The sequence below is a fragment of the Orcinus orca genome, chromosome 20, assembly GCF_937001465.1.
Source record: "Orcinus orca chromosome 20, mOrcOrc1.1, whole genome shotgun sequence".
In the NCBI taxonomy this organism is placed as follows: Eukaryota; Metazoa; Chordata; class Mammalia; order Artiodactyla; family Delphinidae; genus Orcinus; species Orcinus orca.
In genome coordinates, this window is record NC_064578.1 from 29,300,946 (window position 1) to 29,328,156 (window position 27,211).

The window sequence follows — 27,211 nt, forward strand, 5'->3', positions numbered from 1 at the left end:
AGGACTCCACCAAGGTCACTTTCAGAGAGACCTGTGCACTCATCATCCGCTTCCCTACCAGCCCCACCATGAGAGGCCTGAAGTAATAGTCTATCGGAGCCAGAAAGGGCCTCTGAAATAACCCCAGGCCTTAAGTTTCTGTTCTGTAGCAGCTCCAGAATTTCTATATAGGAAGGGATTAAAGATGGGCAATCTGCTGGAGAGGAAGGTAAGGAGCTTACCCATTAATAGAAGCTGTGTTTAGAAAGCACACACATTTCTCCCCTAGTTGAGTTTACTTAGAGGGTTTTGGGGGAGGTGAAGGTTAATGCTGCTGAGGGAGATACTCAGCTTCCGGCTAAACCTTCTTCTCTAGGTCATCTTTGGCCTTGAGTCAGGATGTTACCCAGTATCTATGGTATCCTGGGAAAATCACTTTTCTCCAAGCCTTAGTTTCCTTATCAATAAAAATTGACTAATAATATTCTCCCTTCTTTAGGTTGGTATAAAGGTTAAATGAAGTGATGCACGTGAAGTGCCTGGCATGTAGTAAGCATTCTATTAATGGAAGGGGTATTACTGTTGTTCACTGTTATTAGTATTAGAATTGGTGTTACTGTCAACAAAGAAACAGACTCAAGAAGAGAGGAAACCTTGAACAAGGACCTGCAATTAAATAACAGAAACGCTGCTGTTCCAGGGCTCTTTCCACGGGACAGAGGGACTCCAGCTCACCCACCCTGAGTCTCTTGCTGTTTATTTGGGCATCTGTGACCTTTCCAGCATATGTTACCTGTATGCTGCAGGGAGCAAAGATTTAGACTTTCTAAGTTTCCTCTTCTGGCTGGGGCTGGGGCCCCTCTCTAGTCTCTGCTAAAACAGCCGGCCAACATGGCCACTCAATCGGTGTCTTTATTCATACTTGTTGATTTTTCCCACGGGGAAACTGCTGAAGGGAGAGGAGGGGAGACTGGGTGAGGAGCCAGGGTTTGGTTTTCCTCCATCCAGTGGAGTAAGTGACAGAGGAGGGACATACTAAATAGAGTGACCAAGGGGACCATCACTACGTGGGCTGAGATGCATTGTGCAGTGACTTCAGATAACCTGAGTCCTTCTGTCAGGAAACGCAATTTCAAAGTGGAAAAATAGATCAAAACAAAAAAAAAAACAAAGTGCATACAAAGCAAACTGCTAATGTAGGGACGGTTCTAAGGCAGCCAGCAGTGAGAAGGCCAGGTGCCTGGCGTGGCCACCGGGCCATGCCCCTCTCCCACTGCCCCATGCCAGGCCAGGCTGTCGGGCCACCAGTGCCCTCTTCAGACAGTCTCTGTTGGCTCCAAGGGTGCTGTAAAGCCACAGAAGGTTGTGGAAGGAGAAGAGCCTGAAGGGTGGCAGCACCAGGGCAGCCCAAGACAAGGCTGCATTGAGAATATCAAAGCATCTCTTTGGGGGTGGCTCTGGAGGGCTGGTGAGGTGTGGAGGGGGAGGGGCACCTGGGACGGGTACAATCAGCACCTTTCTTGGAGCACAGGGCAGAGCCACTCTGTGGTTTCTTAAGTTACCAGGTGGGAGTGAGAATGCTGATTAACTACAGAGCTGAGGGCTGCCAGGCCCATCCGGGTCCTTCCCTGGTGCTCAGGGCCCGGTGTGCAGAAAGTGATAGAGAGGCAGGCCCTGGGGGAGGCAGAGACAGCTCAGCAGCCCAGCCAGTCGGACTTGATGCTTCCAAACTTCACGCTCTTCAGACTTTGGTTCTCCAACTTCAGGTAATACGCGCCCTTGAAGAAGTAGCTGTGACCTGGGATGAGAAAGAGAAGAGGCTGTGACCAAGCCATCCTCAGGCATTCCCCTTCTCAGGGAAGGTTCCTGAGAGTTTTACAAGTCTGCCTGCCATAGGGAAGAAGCTTTTAAATCACAGGAGACCCCTGTGAGGCTGGAAGAAGGGAAACGGCTGTGGAATTATGCTCTCTGAGTCTTTGTTTCTTCATCTTTAAGATGTGGATAACGATACCACCTCTTAAGGCTTCTGAGGATTAAATGAGATGAGATATGCTATAATTAAGATAAATAACAGAACTCCACTGAGCACAAGCTCCAAACTAGGCACTTTCCTTTTCCAGAGGTGGCAAACCAGGAGGCTGCTAGCCCCATCGGGCCCACAGATTGGTTTTATTTAGCTCACACAGTTTTTTCTTTTGTTTTGTTTTGAATAACTGGCCAACATGTAAACATCTGGAAATTTCATATGAAAATACAGATTTCTCACTTCCTTTTAAAAGAGTTAGAATATCTAATAACACTGCTCCCCTTTTCTTGCAGGGCAGAGATCGCCAGAAGCCGAGAAGCAACTGTCCCCTGAAAATGAGCCATGTGCTCTCTGGTGCTCCACAGACCCCACCACTCCCTACTGTCTGCCCTGCCTGCATCACTTATTCAGGCCACCAGCTTGGCCCCTGTGGGCTTTGGAATTTCTTACTCTGAACATATATGATCTCATTTTCTTCCTTTCAAACCCTGGCATATAGTACGTGCTCAGTAGACGTTTATTTCTGAAGATAATCTTTAACCTAGCACCTGATTGTATACTGCTTTTTCCTGGACATGTAAGACCTTTAGCCCCTGGAGGTCAGGGCCATGTGCTTAGCGTGTGATAGGAACTCAAGAAGCATCTTTGCGAAATTTAATTGAAATCTCCTCTAAAAAGCCAAACTGGACTCATTTCCAGGGCCCTAGAGACCTCCCAGAAGCCTCCTCAGGAATATGGTTTCCAAACTCCAAACTCTATCCCTCGCTGGTTTGGTGTTTCATTCAGCAAGGGACCAGGGACAAATTGAGCCGATGGGCTATCTCTGCCACCTCAGCAGCAGGGCCTAACAAAGTCTGTGCTGTCTCAAATGGAGCCATCCTTCTGCTAATAGGAAGCAGTCACAAGGCCCCTTGCGGAACCCAAAAGGGCCTGGATCAAACCCCAGAATGAATCCAGGGCACTGAGCCCAGGTTTCTCGCTCCCAGCAGGCCTCCCGCCCTCCCTGCTCCCTGGCTCCAGGCTCTGCAGCTGTGAGGGGCCTTTCTGGGTCTTATAGCCTGGAGCCAGCTGAGTGAGCAGAGGTCAGGGGTCTGGATGCCTTCCCAGCACTGGGTTGAAGGGGCTGGTTTGTTTTCCCGGGGCGCCGCATGCTTTCCTGCACAATAAGGGAGTGTGTGCTTGCGAGGAGCAGGGCCCTGGCTGGGGGGCAGGGAGTCCTAGAAAGTGGACAGAGGCCTGGGCAGCTCACCCCCGCCCTGCAGGTCCACCACAGCATCCAGGTTATCAGGGATGGCGTTCCAGGCATCTGCGATGAGCTTGGGGAAGCCGGGATCCATTTTCTTCTTCACCTCATTGTATCTGCAGGGAAATGGCCATGGTGAACCTGTGGGAATCCCTAAAGGCCAGCCCTTCCCCAACTTGATGGGAGGGCCGGGATGATGGCTCCTGGGTGAGCCTGGGAAGCCAGACCTAGCCCTTCAGGGAGGCCGTTGACTGGAGCTGAGGGGCAGGGAGTCAGACCTGGGTGAATCCTAATTCCACTACTCACTAATCAGGTGACTTTGGACAGCCCCATGAAAACAATCTTGTGATTACTGCTCACGTTTAAGCAGTGTGTTACCCACCTTCCATATACTTTCTCAATCCTTTCGACAACGCTAAGACACAGTCACTACCATAATACCCATTTTACAGACCAGAGGCTTAAAAAGGGCACCCAGTTTCTAAGTGGGAGTCCAACCCTGGCCTGTCTGGCTCAGGGCAGCAAACTGCTCTCTGGGCCTCAGTTTTACCATCTGTAAAATGGGTTATAATTAATTTACTGTATTTAATTAACACATATGTGAAACAGAGTAAGACATGCAAAGTGCCTATCCCAGTATCTGGTACTGGGTAGGTATCTGGGAAATGTTAGTTCCCTTACAAACTCTGATCCCTGCTGCAGTACAAACAGCACTGGCCCAGGAGCCCAGAGACAGGGTCCGGCCCCATCACTGCCCTTCACGGCTCAGCTTGGACAAATACTGCTTCTTCATCTGTCAAGTGGAGTTGACAGTCCACAACCTGGGCGATGATCTTGGCTGGGACAGTGAGGTTACAGTACAAGGTGGTGTGTGAACCCAAGCCCTGTCAGTCACAGGGCGACTTCCTGCCACCTCAGTCCCAATTGCAGTTCTCAGGGCAAGTCGTTATCTTGGGCTCTGCCTTTAATTTGTGTAAATACCTTAAGTATTAGTTGGCATATTCTTTCTGGCTAGCAACATCTGTGTCTTTTTAATTTGGAGGGAGAACTTTTTAAATGCTGGGGTTATTTTGATTCCATTGCTTCTCCACTTACACTCAATATATTTATTATTCTGTAAATATTTAATGAGCTCCCACCATGTCGCTGTGGATATTGTAATCAACAAGATAAAGTCTTGCCCTCATGATGCTGATTTTCTAGATAGATCTGTGTTTGAATGCCATCCCGGTGACAGCCAAGCATCAGCCTCATAGCTGACTCTCTTCTTCCCCACAGCCAGCCTGACAACCTCTGCCCCAGATGCCAAAAACAGCTTCCTCTCTGAGTCCCCTTCTACAGGGGTCTTCCCCCTCTGCCCATCACCCTCAGAACTGCCAGAAAAGCCTTCCTAATCCCAGTTCTGTCATGAAACTTCTTCTTGCCAAACCTAGCATGCTTCCTCATGACCTGGGGTACCAAAACCAAGTTTCCCAGCTCAAAATTCTAGCAATCCATCCATGTCACCTGCACTGACCTCCCAAACTACATTCTCTAGAGTGATGATGGCTGAGAGCTATGTGTCCTTGAACTTGCCCTCATTTCTTTCTCACTCTACCCACGGAAAGTAGGGATAGCAGGAAGCAACCCCATTTGATGGATGAGGGAACTGAGGCTCGGAGAAGTGAACCAATTTGCTTCCAAGTTCTTTTCCTCCAGGAAGAGTACAGCATGGAGCCATCAGAACATGTTGGCTCTGAACAGAACCACACCTCTTCACATTCCTCTCTGTCCCCAGAGCCTCCTCTGGGAGCCTCCTTTCCTGCTCGCTGGTACACTCTTTTGAAAGGCTTCTCTGTGACCCTCTGAACTTCTCCCTTCTGGCTGTAGAATTGCAGTGCAGAGCAGGTGTTAAGAACACAGACATCGGGCTTCCCTGGTGGCGCAGTGGTTGAGAGTCCACCTGCCAATGCAGGGGACATGGGTTTGTGCCCTGGTCCGGGAAGATCCCACATGCCACGGAGCGGCTGGGCCCGTGAGCCATGGCCGCTGAGCCTGCGCATCCGGAGCCTGTGCTCCGCCAGAGGAGAGGCCACAACAGGGAGAGGTACGCGTACCGCAAAAAAAAAAAAAGAACACAGACATTTGTGTCCAAGCTTGTTCAAAGGTATATCCTTGAGGCACTTCAGCCTGAGTTTCTACACTTAGAAAATGGAGTTAATAATAGCATCTACCTTAAATGAGAAATACAGGTGAAATGCACAGCCCTGGGATGTGGTACAGGTCCCATCACAAGAGCCATCACTATTTTATTTGTATGTGTTTATGTCTCTTCCCCTCACGATATTGTAAGTTCTACCAGGCAGAGAGAGACTATTTCTTGACAGCTGTCTTCCAGCACCTAGGTAATTGTCTGGCACATAGGAGATATTGAATATATTATTGTGGGTTTAGTGGAAGCTTCTAGAAGCAAGGGCTGAGCACTCCCTGGCATGACCTAGGGTTTGCCCAGTCTGGAAGCAGCTGCTCGTCCTCTGTCATTCTGGAGCGCTCTCTCCTTCTCCAGAAAGGAGGCCTGGGAATCGGCAGACTCCACCAGGACCAATGTCTCGAGCTCATTAACTACCTCTCTTGGGAAAAAGATCTGTCTCCTTTGGAAACCCCGCCCAGATCCTCCAATAGATGTTTCAGTTCTGCTGCTTTTAAGGAAGATTCACAGAACTTCCTCTGCGGAGCAGGCTGTCCATCCCAGATCCAGGCTTTGTGAGGTGGGCTTGCTGTGGAAAAGGACTGGGAAGCAGATAACTCTGCCCAAAACCCAGCAAGGTACCACCACAGCGTGAGCATCAGTGTGTGTGTGTGTGTGCGCGCGCGCGCGCGCATGGACACGTCTGTTCTCATATGTTTACATTCACCGTACGTGCTGGGGGTGATTATAAATGTCCTCTCAACACCATGATTCAAAGGCAAGGGTTCTATGATTCTGCTCTGTGCGGCTGGGCCTCTTGCTGTGCGCGATTCTAAGATCTGGAGATTCGGAGCGCCTCCTGTGCCGAGATGCCCTTCCCCAGTACGTGCGCGTGCCTGAGTGTTCTGGAGCCTGTGGGCAGAGTGCCTGCTCCGCGTTTTCCTGGCTGACTGTTTCCTTTCTTGAGGCTTGAGATATCAATCAGCTTAAGTTGCTAAGCATCTTAGCAATATGTCTGGAATTCCACCCTGCCACGGCAGCCTGGGACATAAACAGCTCCTGAATGCAGGGCAGCTGGGGGCGGGTGGTAGGGAGGAGACGGGAGGAGAGAGGCCTTGGGAGGGAAGCAGGATTGTTCCAGGGGTGGCAGACAAAGGTCCAGATGCAGCCACGGGAGGAAACGTGGGGACGCGAGGAGGGAAGGAGGAAGACCACCCCTCCCCCACCGACCCGATGACCCTGAGGGTACAGTGCAGGGGGCCCAGGGTTAGAAACCAGAAGAAGCGGTTATAATCCTATAATCTGTGGCCAACACACTTGCCTATAAATAACTTAAGACAAGTTGGTTCATTTCTATGGACGTCAGATTCCTCATCTAGGAAATGTGAAGATTTAAAATCAAACTCCTGAGGTCTGGGCTGCCTCTCACTAACCTTTCCTGGAGATCAGGCTCCCTGACCCTCAGGCCTGACCATGGCCTCTCAGAATCAGACCCTTCCCTTTAGACGAGCTGGAGCAGAGAGCTACCTGCTTCCACACTGGTCCCCGGCCAGCCTGTGCCCACAGCTACTGAGCCTGTGGCAGACGGGCCAGAGGGTGCCGCTGTTTTCAATGAGGCTGAATTTGGATGCTGGCTCCAGTGGACACCCGTCTCAGTTTTCATCCTATGTTTGCTATCTGCCATCCCTGCCTCCACCACCCCCATCTCTTGGGACCCCACTATCTCAGGTATAGTGTAGAAAAGTGAAGAATGTTCTCTGGGAGCCAGAATTCCAGGGTTTAAATCCCAGCCTGCCACTACTTGGCTGTGTGACTTTAAGCTAGACACTTAACCTCTCTGAACCTCTTTCTTCACCTGTAAAATGGGAGGAATAGTAATAATAATATGCACCTCATAAAGCCTTTGGAATGGTGTCTGGCACATAGCATCAGAGTAGCAGCTATTATCTTTATTTTTATCACTCCCTTCTTCAGTGATTCACTCTAAAATATGGGACTCCAGACCAGACGGACATGGGCCCAATCCAAAGACTTCTGAGAAGGGAAAGGAGGATCTAACCAGAATTGTACCAGTAATGTGCCCAAGAATAGCTCACCCTTTGGTGACTTTTCAGAGGGCCAATAACCCTGGCAGATTAGAGACCAGAGAGGGGGCATCCGTGGTCCACCAGCCTCCAAACTTAACCCAGGAGGCTCAAAGCCCGTGTCTTCTCTCTGTCCACGCAGCTGGTGGTGCCGCTTTCCTTCGCACCGCCCTCCCTTACCTCCAGAATTTGTCTCCAGCGAAGATGTACGTCTTCTTGTTCTTGCTCCAGTTAAAGGCAGCATCCACTTTTTGGACATCAGGAGGAAGCCCCAAGCTGGTCAGTGGCTTGGGGTACCCTCGCTCCAGGGTGCTGGCTGAATAGACCCAGTATTCATTCCCTGGGGTGGAAGAAGAGGGTGGGCTGGTGGCAGGTGCTGGAGGCTGTTCCTCCCATCATCCATCTGCTAGGGACCCCACCGTGGCCTTTCTCAGCAGGGACACAAGTTCTGCCCAGTTCCGCATTCAGTGTCCGGAATCAGGGTCCACATACAAGGTTTTACAAATCGGTTATGGAAGGTCCCTGGCCAAGAAGGTAAGTGGGAGTGAGTCCTAGCCTGGCTCCACTTACCAAGCCAGAGACTCTAAGTGCCACACCTGTTGTGAAGAGGCACCTTTTTCTAATTTGCACAAAGGTCCCCTGTGAGCCAGCAGCTGCTCTCATCACTCTGGGCTGGAGGAGCTGGGAAGCCGGCTGGTGGAACACGCACCCGTGGTGCTTCAGTGCCCCCAGGAAGCCACCCCTGGGCCTCCACCGCAGCCCTTCCTGAGCTCCCTCAGAACAGCCTGGTTTTCTGTCTCCCCCACTAGTTCATGAGCTCCCTGAGAGCAGGGGCTGCATCTCTGGCACATGATAGGTGCTCGAATAAAGATTAAATGAGCAGGGTTTCCCAAATGTTACCCATGTGACCCTACCTCGGTGATTTTTACCACTTACAGAGTCTCCTCATATTACTTAACTCGAATTAACGTTTTGCTTTCAAGGAATTCATTTTGAAGTCTATAGAAATACATTTAAACGTTAAAAATGAAAACAAATAGGTGTTTAAAAAATTCTAATTAAAATTGTCATCTGCCAAAGGCACTAGCATTAGGAAGGTGTTACAGACACCAGAACTAAAGTGTCATTTTCCCTCTGGAAAAGGAATCAGAAGGATTGAAAAGGGATTAAAAGGTTATTGAAATGGTCGTTCTGTGGGCCAGTGCTAGTTGATGCTGGGTGTCTGAACCCATCTCCCAGATGATGGTTGAAAGAGTGGATCCCTAAAGGAGAGGGAACACCCACCAGTGCACAGGAATCACGGTGCAGTGCCGCCTGGAGCCCAGGGCCAGGCAGCTCCCCTCCCACACACCTGCAAAGAATACAGCCTTCTCCTCCTGTGGGGCCTCGTATACAGCATCGATCTTTTCCGGGAGCTCAGGCCAGAATGTGGCCACCAGCAGGGGCCCCATGGGCTTGTCACGTGGTGTCACTGTTCGCCAAATGAACCTGGGTGGGGGAAGGGGACACAGGAAACCAAACCTTCAGTCACTCTGCAGTTGTAACTGCACATGCCTCTATAAGCCCTCTCAGAAACATCCCTGGATGATTCCCTGGGAGGTGGGGAGGTAAGATCAAAGAAAGGGTGGAGAAGGACTGAAGAATGGGCAGAGCCCCCTCTGCAAGATGCCAGGGCTGAGAAGCAACCTTTTGCTCGCCCTCCTGCTCCCTCCTCCAGGAAGCCTTCCCTAACTACTTCTGTCCCTTACTGTGTTCTCCCTCCTCTGAGCCTCTTAAAATCATCAACACTGAGTGCCCAGAAGAGTAGTTTGATTGTTTGTTTTTTTAAGTGTCTTATCTTTCCTGTCAGTTTCAAAGCCAATTCAGGCAGAGGCTGATGGCGCTCAAGAGTATTTCCTGAATTGAAATGATGGATTCAGGCACTTTGGCAGGAGTAGTAAAGAGCCATCGTTTATTGAGGGCCTACTAAGTGCCAAGCACTTTATGTGGCTTGTAAGATGTCGATTTCAATGTCAATATTATAATATAATATGCACTCTCAGTGGTCTACCCAGCATCTATTATCTTATTTCCCTATCATCCTCCCTCACAAAATTCCCACATTTATGGCCCCTCCTTTCCTATAGGTGGACCCAATCCCCATTCTGATGAGTTTAAGCTACTGGTTCTCAAAGTGTGAGCTCCAGACCAACACCTGGAACTCATTAGAAATGCAAATTATTGGACCCGACTCAGGACCCATGAATCAGACTCTGGGCTTGGGGCCCAGTAATCTGTGTCTTAAGAGCCTTCCAGATGATTCTAATGCATGCCAAAGTTTGAGAACCGCTGATCTAAGCCTATCGGAGCTTAGCATTCCCCGGCAACTGTTATTGATTCAGCAGTGGCCATGTGTCCTATGTTGGCACAATAAGATTGAACACATACACTTATAGTTCACATCTGGAGATCTGTCCCTCTCTTTCTTTTCTGCTGGATGTTTGCAAGGAAGTTTATAGCCCCAGTTGCCACTGGCAGCCATTGTGTGACCCTGAGGGACCCAGTCTTAGGATGAAGACAATGCCAAGGAGAGCAGTGGATGAAGACATCATTGAATCAGTGACCCTCTTTCTGCCCCTGGAGGCAGCCCTACCCCTGGACTTTGTACCACGTGGGAGTAATTTCTTTCCATTGTTTAAGCTGGTTTCAGCTGGGATTCTCTGTTACTTGCAGCCAAAACATCCTGATACAGGAAAGTATCACAATCCTTATTTGGCAAATGACGCTCAGAGAGGTAATGGAATTACCAGGATTCAAATCCACATCTGACTCCAAAGTCTGAGTTTAATTATCCTACAATACTGCCTTTCTTGTCCCCCACAATGCCTAGCACCAATTTTTGCATATGGTCAGAGCTTAAATTTTTTTTTTTTTTTTGGCGATACGCAGGCCTCTCACTGCTGTGGCCTCTCCCATTGCGGAGCACAGGTTCCGGACGCGCAGGCTCAGCGGCCATGGCTCACGGGCCCAGCCGCTCCGCGGCATGCGGGATCTTCCTGGACCAGGGCACGAACCTGTGTCCCCTGCATCGGCAGGCGGACTCTCAACCACTGTGCCACCAGGGAAGCCCAGAGCTTAAATATTTACTGATTAATTCAAGGAGTCCGTTAAACACTCATCAACTTCCTTTTTTTTTTTTTTTGCATTTTTTTTTTTTTTTTTTTCTTTTTGCGGTACGCGGGCTTCTCACTGTTGTGGCCTCTCCCGTTGCGGAGCACGGGCTCCGGACGCGCAGGCTCAGCGGCCATGGCTCACGGGCCCAGCCGCTCCGCGGCATGTGGGATCCTCCCTGACCAGGGCACGAACCCGTGTCCCCTGCGTCGGCAGGCAGACTCTGAACCACTGCGCCACCAGGGAAGCCCATTCATCAACTTCCTTTTGAAAGAAAGTAATGTGTCAGGCCAGGGATGGCTCCGACCTGGGCCTAGGCACTGCACCCTTTCCCAACTCTGTACTCAGATCCGCACGTGTGGTCAGGGCTTCTTTAGGGAGAAGTGCTCCAGACCAAGGGTGGTGCTGGGGCACGGGGCCCCTGGGCTCACCTCTTCCCCAGCCCTGTAATGGGGGCTGCAGGACAGCACTGACATCTGTTGTTACATGTCCTGGTTTGGGCGTTCATGGCCTGATGGACCTGACTTCTCATTGCAATTTGGGTCTCATCTCACTCTGTATTCTTGCCCTCTCTCTCCCTACTGGCATCTGCCCCCCGGCACCTAGCCCAGTGCCTGGAGCAGAGGAGCCCCTTCACAAGAGTCTTTGGAATATCTTCAGCCTCACCAGGCTCTCCCGGGAAAAGCCAGGAACTTTCACATCTCTATGGCTTTGTTCTTGCAGTTCCCTCATCTCAAACACGCTCCCACCCTGCCAGCCCCATCACGTCCATCCGCATCTGCTTCTCCTTTAATGTTTCCCCTTGAGCGCTGCTTCACCTGCAGAGCTCTTCCTTCACTTGGACGTGTCCACAAAGCATTTTGCTAATGTCTCTTGCAGTCACATCTCTTTCATTCTGCCATGTCAGTCCTCTATGCCTCTATTCCCTAAACCAGACTGGGGGTGCTCAAACTTTAATGTGCATCAGAATCACTGGGGAAATTTTCTTTTTTTTCTTTTTTGGCTGTGCCACATGGCTTGTGAGATCTTAGTTCCCCTACCAGGGATTGAACCCAGGCCCTCGGCAGTGAAAGCTCAGAGTCCTAACCACTGGACCGCCAGGGAATTCCCATGGGGAAATTTTCTTAAATGCAGACGCCTGGGACCCATTCCCAGAGATTCCAGTCAGAGGGCCTGAGGGTGAGGACAGAAACCCACACGTTTAACCCTCACACTCTAGGTGGTTTCTGTGTGGGAGATCCACTGACCTCTTTTTGAAGACACCGATTCAGGCATTAAGCAGCCCCTCCACCTCTGGAACAACACCTTGCACCCCCAGCTCCCAAAGCCTAGCAAAGGATTTGGCACAGTAGATGGCAAGTAATTATTTGTCGATAATAACAGCTAGTATACTTGAACGCACTTAGTCTGTGTCAGGCACTCTTTTAAGCACTAAGCTCATCTAATCCTTACAACAGCCCTGTGAGATAGGTTGGAATATTCATCCCATTTTAGAGATGAGGAAATTGAGGTTAAAAAGAGATACACAGGGCTTCCCTGGTGGCGCAGTGGTTGAGAGTCCGCCTGCCGATGCAGGGGACACAGGTTCGTGCCCTGGTCCGGGAGGATCCCACATGCCGCGGAGCGGCTGGGCCCGTGAGCCATGGCCGCTGAGCCTGCGCGTCCGGAGCCTGTGCTCCGCAACGGGAGAGGCCACAGCAGTGAGAAGCCCGCGTACCACAAAAAAAAAAAAAAAAAAAAAAAGAGCTACACAATTAACTTGCCTATAATCATGCAACTGGTTAGTAGCAGGTCCAGGATTCTAACCCAGGCAATCTGGCTCCAGAACCATTCTCTCAGCTATTATGCTCTATGGATGGACAGACGGATGGATGATGAATGGCTTGATGATGGATATGGACAATGGATGATGGATGGACAGATAATGGATAGATGGATGGATGATGGACCCTTTAATGTAGTCCTAGATTCTGCCTGCCTTTAGGATAGCTGGGTGAGTCTTAGCCCCTGATGGATTGAGTCGGGGCCATATTTATAGCACGAAGGACACCACTTCTTTCTACTCTGTGGTTACTTGCTCCCATACATAGAACATTTTAGGTCAAGGCCATTCCAGGAGAAGGCCTGTGGTAGACTGGATTATTGTTCCTAATTCTTCCCTCCATCCCTAGTTTAGAAGTATACATCCACGTGTGTTGTCACACGACTATGCAGTACCATCCCCTAGAGTAGGTGTTGGCCTTGGCCACGTGATTTGCTTGAGCCAGTGGAATATTCTCAAACATGCTGAGACTGAAGGCTTTAAATGTGCTTGTGTGGTTTTGATTCGGCCTCTTGTGCTCCTGCCATGTGCCACAAGTCGCCGCTTAATCCCAGGAGAATGAGTGACACGCAGAGCATACCTGAGCCCAAACTGCAGCCCAAAGCCAAGGCACCTGGTAGACCCACAGACTAGAAGAGGGCACAAGAAATGCCTGTTGTGGTAGCCACCAGGATCTATCTGACACGCAGCAAAAATGGTCTCATACAGGCCATTCTGTGAAGCCCACAGTAGGATCCTTGAGCAAGAGATGGGCACGAGAATAACAGAGAAGGGAAAGAGGGCAAGGAGGACCAGAAGCGAGATCCCGCACTTACCGGTCCTTGAAGAAGAAGATCTCCCCACGGATCTGAGAGATGCCATCAAAGACGATGTCCTGTTTGCAGATCTCAGGAGTGATGGGGCCCAGTGTGGGCGTGGGGCCGGTGCCAGTGTCAATGTCAGGGGAGGCCCCTGGGGGAGGACACCTGACCTCAGACTCAGACTCTCCCCAGCTCCAGGGGTTCTCCCTACCAGGCTGAGCCCCTAGGCTGGCCCACCCAACCTGCGAAGCATCAGAAGAATAGTATTCTGGCCTCGGTGTCAGCCCAGGGAAGACGGGGGACGAGGCCTGGACTTGGAGAGAGGAGACTGAACAGAAACCGGAATCCTGTGGCCCTTCGCCTTCTACAAATGCTCTTCCCTGACATCCTCAGAATCAGTTCTCTCTACATCCCTAAGAGGTAGGCATCATTATTACCCCCATTTTACAGATGAGGAAACTGAGGCCCAGAAAGGTTGTATATGACTTGCCCAAATATTTAAACCCAAAGCTCATGTTAGTAAGCCCACAAGAGAGTCACGGTGGTCAGAGGGGATACTCATGTGTCCAGCACTGGGGGGTGTGGTACTTCCTTCACTCCTTAGGATAACCAGCCGCAGTTTAGAGATGAAGAAACTGAGTCGAAAGAGGTAAAGACCGGCTCCATCTTTTGCGGCTGGTGAGTGGCAGAGGCAGCACTCGAACCCACAGCCTCTCACTCTACTGCAGTTCTTCCCCGAGTCCAATGCTCCCCACACTTCATGACTCCAGAGCCAGTTCCATGATTTCAGCTTTGTCCAGGTACCACCAGTACTATTCCATATTGACTTTTCTTTTTTTAAAATGGAGTTACTTTGTAAACTCTGGCCTCACTGTAAGCATTAATATAAATAAAATCCCTAGTTTCAGGTAATAGTTGTATTGATCCTATTACACGTTAAAATAGAAGAATCGTTAGGAAGACTAGAAACTTGCACCCCTGTATCACTAAGGTCATTCCAGGCACTGGGAAACTCTACCCTGTGTTTAGCTAATCCTCCTGGATTCTAAGCCTCACTTGGATACATAAACCTGGTTGATCTCGGGCCAGAGGGTTACCTTTCTCATACCTCAGTTGACCCGCCTAGAAAATGGAGAGCCCATTTCTGCCCCGCCTGCCTCACAGCATGGCTCTGGGGAACCAAGTGGGGCACAGACACTGGTGTTATTTGGAAAGGAAAGGGCTGTCCAAGGGCCCCCTTGGAGAGTTGCTCTGACACACCCAGACCAGGTTAACACTCCTGCCCTTGTCTCCTGCAGTCCTAGACAAATGGGACCTGGATGGTTCCACTCCCTGGGCCTCCATCCCCAGTGGCATGACCTCCCCAGATCCCTGCCCCAGGGACCCCAAGCTGAGGCTTACCATAGAGCTCTTGAATGCCCTTGATGTCATCATGCGACAGGCGGAAGTTCTTGGTGTAGGTGTAAATGGGGGCCATTAGGGCTCCGGGATCCTCTGAGTGTTCCAGCCCCATTGCATGGCCAAACTCATGGGCTGCCACGAGGAACAGGCTGTACCCTGAGGCCCGCAGGGAGGGGAGGAGGGACAGAGAGACAGGGAGAAAGATGAGAGAGAAGTCAGGCCTGGCCCCGGCAATGGCGACATTTGAGGACATCCCCATGGTGGGACTGAGAGCATGGAGGTGACATGTGCTGATTTTTCCTTCTCCCAAGAATTCTGGGGTTAACAGACCACGCCTATGGTTTTCAAGGAGAGTCAACCAAAGTCCGCTTGTCCCTTTCCAGGTGGGCTGCACGTGTGCTAGAAAGGGGAGCACGTAGCATCGGCAAATCCTCTATGTAGAGTCCCATTTGTTAAAAATCCTGTTTCCTGGCTCTTTGTTTCTCTATAAAGACTTAGGACAAAACCTGCTCTGTGGGTTCTCCAGAGAGGTAACCCCTGGGACCACCATTTCTGCTCCAGGGGAAGCAGTAAAAAGATTCTTACTTGGAGTGGTTGCCCAAGCTCAAGCCAGACAGTGGGCAAACCCTACTGTCACACCCTGCTGTGTATTGAATTGTGTCCCTCCAAACCCCACGTACCTGTGACTATGACCTTATTCGGTAATAGAGTCTTTGCAGATAAATTAAGATGCAAGTTAAAATGAAGCCATACTGCAGTAGGGTGGACCCTTAATCCAATGTGACCCATGTCCTTATAAGAAAAGAAGATACTTAGAGATGAACATATAAGGCCAAATAACAACAGAGGCAAAGATTGGAGGGATACAGCCTCTAGAGGGAATGTGGCCTTACCCACACCTTGATTTTGGACTTCTAGATGACTCTAGAAGGGCAAGAGAATAAATTTCTGTTGTTTGAAGCCACCTGGTTGGCGGTACTCTGTTATGGCGGCCCTAGGACACGAATACACCGCTCCCCAGGTGCACCACACCTGCTCTGGAGCCTCAAACCACTCCGGTAGGTGGAGAATCCCACCTTTAGGTAGAGACTGCAGCAGGTAAAATCAGGATATGTCTTAGCACGGCACTTGGTGGAGGATGAGAAAAACTCCTTTGGCCAGCCTCTGTCAGCTGGCGTTCTCCAAGTTCCATCTCATTGAGAGTAAAAAGAAGAAAAGTAACTTAAAGAGAGGCTGACCTAATTCTGGCTGGCCCAGGACCAGCACTCTCACCTGGCTATCTGGGGCCTTGAACCCAATGACACTGGGCCCTGCAGCCTAGACTGGGCACAGTGCCCCCAAGGATTCTGTTCATTGCAGTGACCACACAGTACGGTCATGACCTGTCTCCTGGTCACTCTCTCGCTCCAGCCTGTGAGTCCTGGAGGGCAGAGAACTGTCCCAGGTAGCTGTGTTTTCAACACCCAGCACTGACGAGGACCCCTCCATTCACAACTTGGCAAAGGACGGTGCCCGTGGGGCAGGAGGGCTGTGGACGCTTCCCCGTGCGGCATGGAGGGTGGGGAGAGCAAGGATGAGGCTCCTCCTGTTTTCCTCTCTTCTGCCCACCTGGCTCCCTGAAGGTAGCTCTCTGTTGGAGTGAGAATGCCTCGCAGGAGAATCATCTCTCTGGGGCAGGGCTCCCTGTGCCCAGCATTGAGACATTTTGGGGTTTGACAGACCCACCCGGAGGGGTACAGATGTGGGAGGGAAAAGCAGCATCTCCTCGGGAAAGCTGGTTCCCACCCAGGAATCGGGTACTGGGATGGATGGGGTCTTATTTCGGAGGCCATGTCTCTGCCCGGAGAAACAAGGCCAAGGCAGGGACACTGTCTCCACGAGGAACGGACAGCATCTCTGCCAAGTGGGTGGGTCTGTTGTGGGCAGTGTCTCTACCAGGGTAGGTGGGTGTCTGGGGGGCAATGTCTGTGGCTGAGGTGGGTGGGGACTCTGGAAGATTTCCAGCCCAGTCGCGGGTGGGGCGGGGTGTGCAGTGTCTTTGCCCAATGGCCAGGGCTCCTACCTTGGTCGGGGCAGAAGCCCCACTTGCGGTCATCGTCGTAGTTGGCCGTGGTCGCGCACCACAACTTCCCATCGCTGCGGCCGGCGCTGGTGCAGCTCTCGTGCTTGTTGCCCAGGAAGGTGAAGGGGAAGACACAGGGGGCACCTTCCGAGTTCCCGCCCACAGTGGACATGGCTGTGGGGTTAGGGACATGGGTCAGCGGGCAGCAACGGGTCTGGGGCCACCGCCAGGGAGCAATGATATGATGCGGCCATTAACAAACCAGGCTTACTGAGTACTCGCTCAGTCCGGGGCACGTGGTCAAGTGCTTTACACACCGCTCACCCGCCTGGCCCCCTCCAACAGCCCTGTGTGGGTGGGACCCTAGGTTACCCCCCATCTCATGGATGGGGTGACTGGAGCTCAGAGAGATGAAGTAACTTGCCTGGGCACATGCTGCTAGGAAGTGGCAGGGCTGGGATGCAAACCCAGGCAGCCCGATTCCAGAGCTTTAATTAGCCTCCCATGGATGGGACCACAGCGGCTAGAGGCAAAGGGGGCTGGGCAGAGCTGAAGGCGTCAACACGTTTCCCGAGACCGGGAGCTCCATCACACATGGTCTCGTGGGAGACCTACCTGTGTCTCCTGCAGAGAGCAGGGACTCAGCAAATGTCTGCTGAAGGAAAGGAGGAAGAAAAGAAGGGAAGGAGGGAGGGAGTCCTTATTGAAAAACAGAGACCAAAGGAGATACAGACTAAGACAAAGAAAGGCAGGCAATAGAGACATTGAGATCAGAGAGAGGAAGAGATAATTGCCAGGGAGGCTGCGAGAGTGTGGGTCGTTCAGAGGGTCCTGGGTGGACCTGACATTAGACATCACCAACCGATTCAGCTGAACTGGCTGTCGGTGCCCAGCGTCTGTCCTGATTTTGGTGTCCGTGCTGGACCAGCTGCTACACACCCTGACTAGCGCCCCAGTCCTGGGGAAAGGAGGTGGGGACAGGGCTCCCGTGGGCTTGCTATCGAAGGACAGGGAGAGGCGTGACACCTACCGGTCTCGGGGCAGAAGCCGTACTTCTTGTCGCGGTCGAAGTCCTCGGTGGTACCACACCAGCGGTAGCCATCGGTGCGGCCCTCCGTGGTGCAGCTGCTATAGGATGTACCCTGGAAGCGGAACGGGAACTTGCAGGGCTGTCCGTCGGCGTTGCCACCCATGGTGAACAGGGCTGGGGTGCAGGAGAGAGGGGGAGGGTGCGAATGTGAGGGAGACCGCCCACCTGCCCACGGGAGCATCCGCTGGGCACCTGCATGGGCGCAGAGCTGCTGCCCACCTGCCCGCTCATACCAGGGAAGTTGTAGCGTTGGTAAAACGTTAATTCTGAGCTCCCAAGGTGTAATTACCCCTGCCTACACGGCCAACCCCATCCTTCCCCTGGGACGTTATGGACGGCCCCTCCACACCAGCAATATAATAGTAAACACCTGGCACACAGTGGGGCCCTCAGATCCCTGCCCCAGCCCCAGGGTCACTGTCCACTCTGCCTGGTTGTTGCCCACATCCCTGCGGATTGCTAAATATATCATCCATGGTGGGCAGGATGGCAAGAGTCTCTCCATTTGATAGATCGGGAAACTGAGGTTTGCAGAAGCTGGTTCCAGAACTGCTTATGGTCATAGAAACGGAAAAACTGGATGAGGGCTGTAACTGAAAACTACAAAACACACTTAACCGCAATTTCTCCCTTCCTCGCTCTGTCACACACGCTCGTGCACACAGAGAAAGCTTCACCTCCTTTCAACCCCAGGCCCTCTCCTGGATGCTGCAGTCCCTGCACGAGGGAGGAGGACAGGAGAAGGAGGGCACGACAGGGAGGTGGTGTTTTGGGGGACCTTTCAAGACACACCCCAGGCTCCCACTCTGACCTCCCCAAGACATGGGCCATGACTGGAGAGTTCAGGGCAGACAGCGGGATTAAGAGTCTGGGCTTGTCTGTCTTGGGTTCTTCCCCTGCTCCCCCTACCCTCATCCACCCTAAAGCTACAAAATGGTGTGTCTTTGGATTTGCCAACTAGCAAAACCACAAGTGCGTAACAAGGACCATCTGTGCACTACAGCGCCAGAGGTGACCTCACCAGCCCCCGTTAACTCCGCCATGGCCAGAATTGAGCCCAGTCCATGGCGCCCCCAGCGCGGGTCTTGGGGCCCCATACCCTCACTGCTCCCGTCTCCCCAGCCTAGTGACCTTCTCCTGCAACGCCAGAAACAACGGGACGAATGGAGAAAGAAACACTGAGGCCAGATGCCTTGGTGACCTCAAAGTGGGAAAGGCAATTGTTAAATGTATCATCCACGGTGGGCAGGATGGTGTTAACCTCAATGGAGGCCAGTCTCCACCTCCGGCCTTCCATCAGCTGCATTTCTACCACCCAGGAAGCCCCCATCTCCTCTCAGATCCTGCCCCCGAAGGGATGGAGAGAAGCAGACGCTGACTCAGCAGTCAGGAGGGGCTGAGTAACCAGAACCTCTGCCCCAAGACCCAAACACGTGCATGTCGTGCGTACTTGCATCTGGCTAAAGACCAAATCAATGGCTAATGTTCAGGGCAGGGAAAAACCCTTCCCTGACTTATGAATTCCAGCTGTTTCTACTTCTATTATCAAGACATTCTGTTCTAAACACAGGGGTTGACACATGGGAGGGTTAACGCCATCCAAACCCATACCGGGAAATGCAAGATACATTAAATATTTTTGGTTTTAAATATTTCTGACTTATTGATGGTCAATGCCTTGAACTCTTAATACAAAGTATTGTGTGCACTTTGGTACCAAAAGCGTAAACAGGAACACAGTTAACCAGGTCTTTGTTTTTTTCCTTCTGTCAACATAGCTGGTACTTAGGGTTCAGTTGCAATAGTCACAAGAGATTCACAAACATGTAAAATTACAGCCAAGAAGACAGAGGCATCTATAGATCGAGGAGTCTTTATGGGATAGTGAATACTTTTAAAAAGTATTTTAAAAGGTTTTGGACTTTCTCCCCTTTTCCCCAAACTTTCTCAGCTTTCAATTTCTAGAATCATTAAACACGATGACTTGATAGAGTATGAAGTACGTACGCTGTCCTTTTATGATTTCTGATTATGAAGTGTGTCAAGGATAGATAGATGAAAAAGGATTGAGTGTGTATGTCAACACCCTCACCTTTTTAAAGACTTTTCCCTCTATGTTCCTTCAAAATATCTGAAGCTTATGTCTGAAGCACTGACAAAAAGGCACACACAAATACTGCGTCAAACCTAATGCCTTTGCCAAGACACAGAGAGGCAGCCACAAGCAAAGACAGATGGAGACCAAGAAAGGCAGACGCAACAGCTCCCAGACACCCCCCCACCCCCACACACATACTCAGAGTCCAAATCAGAACCAGAAGTGATGGCTGAAATTCCCCAGGTTGACGTCCCCAAGCCGGGCTGGGTACCAGGCCTTGGTGTCTGAGTCTTGCCTCCCAATCCCACTGCTAGGCTTCTCATCTACCCCCAAGCCTCTCCTCATGCCCTTGAACCTCCAAACCTGCTGGAGGGTAGAGAGTGGTTCTCTAGAGATCCGCTGGGCATTTTAATCATTCTAAGTTCCTCTAACGCATGTTAGAAAAAAATAATTAGTGCATCAAACTGGTGAGTTCAAAAATATTATTGCTAATGATAAAACTTAAAGAAAAAAAGGAATTGATTTAATGAAAGTATTAACTGAATAGTGGAACAGACGAGAGGGGCACAGTGATGGCTCAGATCAGGACATGGGGCCTGAAGAAGGGGACACTGGTTCCCTGGCAGTGCCAGGCCTGGGGAGTGTGGAGGCCAGGAAGGTGGAGGCCTGGGGCCAGGAGGACACTCACCTTCATGGGGGCAGAAGCCGTACTTGCCGTCCTTGTCGAAGTTGTAGGTGGTGGAACACCAGAGGAAGCCGTCGCTGCGGCCCGTGTCCGTGCAGCTGGTGTACTCCTTGCCGTTGAACAGGAAAGGGAACTTGCAGTACTCCCCGTCGGCGTTCCCGTACTTCACGCGGACCACTGAGGGGCCACACAGGGTGGAGGGTGAACCTCTCCAGGCCTTTCTTTAGAGACCAGGATTGCGACTCACCAGGGTGTGTGACCTCCCTCCCCCTCCCATCTGAGCAGATGGAGGGGTCCGCGGTTGCCAGGGAAGCCAAAGTCCTTGTTGCTAGGTGACAGGGAGGCATGCAGAGGACCGGCGAGGAGGCTTGGGCACGTGGATGGTCACTTTCTTACCTTGCCCTTCTCCCAGGGTCCACAGCTCATCGTCATCAAAGTGAGAGTCTCCCCCAACGCCAGGGCCTGGGGCGAAGGCGTGAGCCAGAAGCCCGTCTTTGCCGTCGAAAGGGTACCCATCTCCATGCTCTGAAACACACTGGATCTCAGCTTCTAGCTACCCCGCTGGGCACTGAAACCCAAGCACATGCCATCCATGGTTGGGGCCCTTTAGCCCACCTAGCATGTGTCCCCTTCCCCTGTCCTGTTGGGTTATCCAGGACTGGGGACACAGTGAGTCTAGAGTATTGCCTACTTGACTGTCACCATCCTATGGTCTACACTACTCCCTCAAGTCTACACAGCCTTCAGAATCTCTGCCACCAACCTTCACTGTCTACACTACTGCCAATGACACTACAGCTATCCACATACCTACACTACCATACCAGTCTCCTCACCACCCACCCTCCTTGTCCACAGTGTCTATACCATCTACTCTCAATCCACACTGCTCTCTCTTAGCCGTATCACCTCCCTTCACGTCACACTATCCAGTGGCCACAATACTAACCCTCATAACCGCTTTGCCACCCAGGGCCACATGCCTACACTGTCTCCTGTGACTGTGCCACTTACCCTCATCACATACCACTCACAATGTCTACACTGCCTACCTTCGTGTCTACACTACTGCCAGTGTTCCTACCCCAACACACACGGCACCCTGGACCCTGGGTTCTATTCCACTTACTCTCATGTCTGCACTGGTCCAGCTGCCCCACTCCCATATCTAGAGTTCCTCAGTGTCTCTGAGTGTCATCCAACAGAACTTCCTGCCATGATGGGAATGTTCCTTGCCCAACTTAATAGTCTGATGTGTCTACTGAAATCTGACTAGTGTGACGGAGAAACTGAATTTCAAATTTTATTGAATTTTAACTAATTTAAAAGTAAGTAGCCCTATGGATCCAGGGGCTACCACGCTGGACAGGAGATGGGGAGCCACATGTTTTCAGGTTCACACCGCCTCCAGGGAGTCACGTCACTGCCTTCCCATCAACGCGGCTCTCCAGTGTCTGCATCTTCTGCCCTCCTAGCTAAGCTGGAAAGGAGTCCCCTGTGGCTCTCTGATGCCTGGATCGCCCCCTTGTCTCTGCACTGAGCCCCCTGCTGGCCCCTCTTCTGCCTACCCCAGCGGCCAAAGTTGATCATGATGTCAGCTTCTCCATCATGGGTCCGAGAAAACCGCAGTGGAGTCACATCACTCCAGACTCGGAAGGCACGAGCGAAGGCATTGTCCACTGTCTCGGGGTCCAGATCAGGGGTGTAGCCAATGATCCTGGAGGTGGCAGAAGTGCACGTGAGTGTGTATGGGTATGCAAAGGAACGTGAGCGTACCTATGCATGTGAGTGTGTGTGCATGTGTGCAAGGGTGTGTGTGTGTATGCAAGTGTGTGCATACATGGGAGGAGTGTGAGAGTCTGTGTGCACGAGCGTGTGCATGTGAGTGTGGATACACACGCAGACAATGTGTGTGCATGTTGAGTAGAGCTCCCTGGGAGAGGAGCCCGCCCAGAGTGCCTTGAGGTCCCGCGGTGCCTCAGATCAGCCTGTATGTTCAGGCCCTGCCTCAGGCGTCTCTTCCCTCCCTCTGGCCGAGGGAGAAGGATGGGCGTGTAAATAGTGCATTATGGAACACAGCACAGAGATCTCATCCTTGGAGTCCAACATGAGCCGTACGGAACAGAGCCCCCAGCCCAATTAACAACCAATTATAACAACTCTATAATACAATAAAAAACCCAATTAGCAACCAATCATCAAGTTCCCTTTACCCGCCCCAATGACCTCATCTGATAATAACAGTGACTAGCATTTATTACACTCTTACTACATGCTGGACACTGAAAGCCCTTTATACCTATCATCCAGTTCCCAAGCCGTAAGTAAGGCTTCGTTTTAACCCCATTTGGCAGATCGGAAAGCCAAGGCTCAGAGCGCTGAAAAGGAAGGAGTCCAATGCCGCACAGCCAGGAAGCGTGAGATTCAAGTCCTGGTCTGTCTTATTCCAGGTCCCAAGAATTCTGCATGCAAGCTCCTTAAGAGGCCAAGTCCTCCCAAGATAGCTCCCGGGTCCCCGGAGCGGGGAGGCAACGCCCAATGAGACGCGGTGTCCCTTGGCCCAGGGCCCTGCCTCCCGCAGCCCTGCCCCGGCACCTGTAGGTGATCTGGTTCTTGTCCCACTTGGGCTTGCGGGGGAAGAAGTTGTAGTTGGCCACGTCGGGGTTGCCACAGCGCGGCTTCCGCATGGTCTCGATGGTGCTCTGGTCCAGTTCACCTGTCTGGGGTAGCCCGAAGAACTTCTGCATCTTCTTCAGCGTGTCCTTCAGCACAAACAGGTTACAACTCTCCTTGGGGCAGCCATAGAAGGTGTTCAGGTATTGCTGGAAGAAGTAAGCACCCCGGCACAGGCAGCCACGTTAGGATGGCATAGTACTGATCAAAGGAGTCAGGGACCCAAGGGCACTGGGTGGAGTCCTAGGTTCCCAAACCAGCCCTGTCACCCACTAGCCGAGTGACATAAAAGCTGTAGAGAGCACGGCTTGGGAGCACATGTTGAGTGCTTACAATGGGCCCAGGCACTAATGTCAGCTTGTGTTAACTCATTGAATGCTCACAGCAACTCTGTCATGTAGACAGTCCATCATACAGGAGGAAACTAAAGCACAGAGAGGTTAAGAAACTTGCCTAAGATCACACAGCTCACAAATGGCAGAACTGAATTTGGACCCAAGCAAACTGGCTCCAGAGGCCAGGCTTAGAACTGTACCTCTCTACCACCCCTCTATACCTCCATCATCTCTTTTAATCCACCAAACTGCTGATGACATAGGGATTACTTTCCTCACTTTTCTTTAAAGAGATTCAAGGGCTATGTGCCTGAGCTCCAGCAGCAGTCAGTCCTGGGTTCAAATCCTGAATCTGCCAATTTCCCAGAAGAAAACAGGCCCATCCTTCAGGTCCTGTGCAGCGGGCTCTGCCCAAACGGAGGCCAAAACCAAACAGGCCCCTGCAGGGCATCGGGGACCCATCAGCTCACTTATTTGTTGAACAAATACTTTTTGACACGTACCAGGTGCCAAGCCTGGTGCTAGTGCTGGGGGTCAAGTGGTGAGCACGACAGATGTTTCTAGTCTCTAGGGTTCAAATCCCAGTGTGGGGAGGCTGATGGACCACAAATAAGTGAAAAGTTAAATATGTGATAGGAATGGTGGGAGAAGCCAGGAGATCTCATTACTGGGGCCCTAACCTTGTTTGAGAGGGTAGTTAGGAAAGAAGAAATAAAGGGTATAATAATGATAATAACAATATAATGACTAATACTTATTGAGCACTTACCATGTCCCAGGTACCCTTCAAAGTGTCTAAGATTACCTCTCCTCGAACCCCAAGACAGGTACCATTATTACCCTCAGTTTGCGGAAGCAGTTGAGAGAAGTTAAGTCACTTGCCCAAGATTTACTAGGCCAGTTGATTCGTGCAGCCCCAGATTTGAGGCCAGGCAGACTAAGTTCAAAGCCTGGCTTCTCAAGCCCCGGGCCCCACTGCATTGCCTCTGGGTAACAGGGACTTCCACATGCTGTAGAAAGCATGGGGACCCAGGTAGCTTTGTCAGTGCTCCAAAGCTCCACCCTCCCCCTCAGCCATAGCCCCCTCACTATGCAGACCACCTCCTATGCAGACCCTTGAGAAAAATAGCCCCCTAAAAACGTAAGGTCTCCCAACCCATTTGTCCAGAGAAGGCAGAGACCTAGATGCTGGAAAGGGGGCAGGGGTGGTGTCACATCCAGAGAAGGGGCCCCCCAGGTGACCAGGGGGCACGAAGATCCTGTCCTGGGCAGTTTGGAGACCACGCTGAAGGCGAATAGGGGCTTTCTAAGGTGGCTGAAGCAACACGTGGCAGATGTCTTGTGCGCTGGAAAGAACATCTTGAGGGGTCCCCAGCCCGAGGCGCTTACAGGGTGAGGGGGAGTGTCCTTCAGCTGCCCGCATCTCTGCTTGTGCAATGTGGTGGCCTGGATGCCCCTCTGGCCAGGCGCGCGCGCCCGCGCCCGCGCGCGCTCGCAAAACAACATCTGAGCCGCAGCTCGGAGCCCTGCCAGGAGGGAGGGCTCCCTGGCCGCTCTCCGACCCCAGCCGGCCTCAGTCCGCCCCCGCCCCACGCGCCAGGGCCCTCGTGCCGCCCCTCCCTCCGCCCTGCCGGCCAATTCTCTCCTTCTGTCCTCCGACCCTTCTGGAGAAGTTCGAGGAAACTTTCTGAGGTCCAACTCTTGACCCTCCTTGACCAACTTGCTCATTGAGCCACTGGAAAAAGCGCTGTCCTCTTCCCTCCTGCCCCCAATACTTGCCAAAAGGTCCCGGGGAGCGGTTTGTCCAAGGCCCCTCTCCAGATGTGTGCCAAAGGTTCCCAGACGTTTGCCAAAGTTCCGCTTTGCCCAGAGCTCCCACCCTCACGCGTGCAAAAACTTATCCAAATTGTGTGCCAAAGGCCCCTCTTCTCTAAGTCCCACAGGGGTTTAAAGGATCCTCCACCGTTTGCAAGAGACCCCTTTCGGCTTTTTGCCAAAGGCCTATGAGGACGCTGGCCAACGGCCTCGTTAGCCAACCCCCCAGATGTGTCCAAGAGATGCATACAAAGCCGCCCCCCTTTGCCAAATCCCGGATACTAGTCAATGTCCTTACTATTTGCAAAGGGGGCCCATTCCAGCGGTTTGCCAAAGCACCCCCCGCGCCCCCCGCTGTGTCCCGAAAGTTGCCAAATTGGGCTTCTCTTACCACAACTCCTCACCCCCTCCTCCTGCGAACCAGACCACCCCATGCTGTTTGCTGAAGCCCCTCCCCCACGCTGTATGCCCTCCGTGGCGATGGGGGAGGGGTGGCCCTTCCTCTACCTCCGAAGTTTGTCGAAACTCGGTTGGATGAGGCTCGCTTCGGAACTCACCACAGCCAACTCTTTGTCCGTTTTGGGGGCGACATCTCCAGGAAACTTGATGATGGGCGACGGCGCGGCGGTGGCGCGGCCCAACAGGCAGCCCAGGACGCAGAGCGCCCGCAGGGGGCCGGCCAGCGGGCCCCGAGCCACTCGCGCCTCGGTCATTGCGCTCTCGGGCCCCGCGCGTCGCCCGGGGGGTTGCTGGCTCGGTGCGTGTGGCCGCGTCGCCGCCTGGCTGGCGCCTGCTCCCCCGCGCAGCGCTGCGCCCCCAGGGGCTGTTCGACTCGGTCTCCTCGGCTTTGCCCGGCTCAGCGGCGCATGGTCCGGCCCCCAGCCCTCGCCGCCGCCGCCAGCTCTCGCCGGTCCTGGCAAAGCCTTTGTATGTTTAAAGCCCCAGATGCGTAGCTCCAGCCACCGCCGGAGGAAGTCTGGATGCAGCGGAAACAAGGGAGGGCAGCCGCCAGATGTGGCCGGCTGGGCTGGGAGGGCGCTGGCAGTGCAGCGCCGGGTGGAGGGGGAGCGCTCAGGCCCGCCCCTCTCCGCCCCATTCTCCCTCTAGCCCTCCTCCTCTTTTCTCCTTTCTTTTCCTTTCTCCGCCTCTTTTCCCCTCAGCCAGAGCTTTGGGCCTCTTCGAGAACCATCAGTGCGGCGACCTTCCAACCTTTACTCCCCAGTCCGGGCGCAAAACCTATGGAACCTCTGCTGGGAAACATCTGGCGCTACCACTCTAGACACTTGAAGTCCTGAGGCTGGAGAGCAGCGGTTCTCGGAGGGACACACGGCGGGGGGCCGGACGGCCTGCACTCCCAGGGGTGTAGGTCAGAGATGGGGAGGAAGGGTCAGGAACAGATGATCAGCTGCACCTGTAGATCGTCAGAGAAAGAGATTTTAGATGATTAGAGATGGAGACAGAGAGATGAGAGAGATAGGCAGAAATGGGAAGAGATACAGAGATGGAAACAAAGTGAAGGTCCCTCCTTCCTCATCTCCCTCCTCCCTCCCCCTCCCCTCCCTCCCTCCTTCCTTCCTTCCTTCCTTCCTTCCTTCCTTCTTTCCTTCCTTCCTTCCTTCCTTCCTTCCTTCTCCTTCCCCTCTTCTTCCTTCTATGACTATTTAAGCATTTACTTGGCCTCAGGCATAATGCTAGGTGCTAGATAAACACTTGGAAACCCAGCAGTCCTGGTCTCTGTCCCTGAGGAATGTCCCCTTCCTCCCTCAGGAAGGAGAATTCAT

The 27,211-nt window shown here is 52.3% G+C and overlaps 1 protein-coding gene and 1 long non-coding RNA gene across 2 annotated transcripts in view; one reads left to right on the plus strand and one right to left on the minus strand.

Moving 5' to 3' along the window:
* LOC125962645 (uncharacterized) overlaps nt 1-27,211 on the plus strand; it is a 601,794-nt gene that overhangs the window by 81,547 nt on the left and 493,036 nt on the right. The window lies entirely within an intron of this gene.
* Nucleotides 874-26,450, minus strand: MMP2 (matrix metallopeptidase 2). Its single transcript, XM_004264904.4, has 13 exons — nt 25,988-26,450; nt 23,203-23,429; nt 22,176-22,324; nt 21,004-21,132; nt 20,611-20,784; nt 17,765-17,938; nt 16,735-16,908; nt 14,673-14,828; nt 13,287-13,422; nt 8,851-8,987; nt 7,680-7,839; nt 3,255-3,364; nt 874-1,777 (listed from the first exon to the last, which is right to left on the minus strand). Exons 1-13 carry the CDS (start codon nt 26,141-26,143, stop codon nt 1,674-1,676), a joined length of 1,986 nt encoding a protein of 661 aa, XP_004264952.1. The 5' UTR covers nt 26,144-26,450; the 3' UTR covers nt 874-1,673.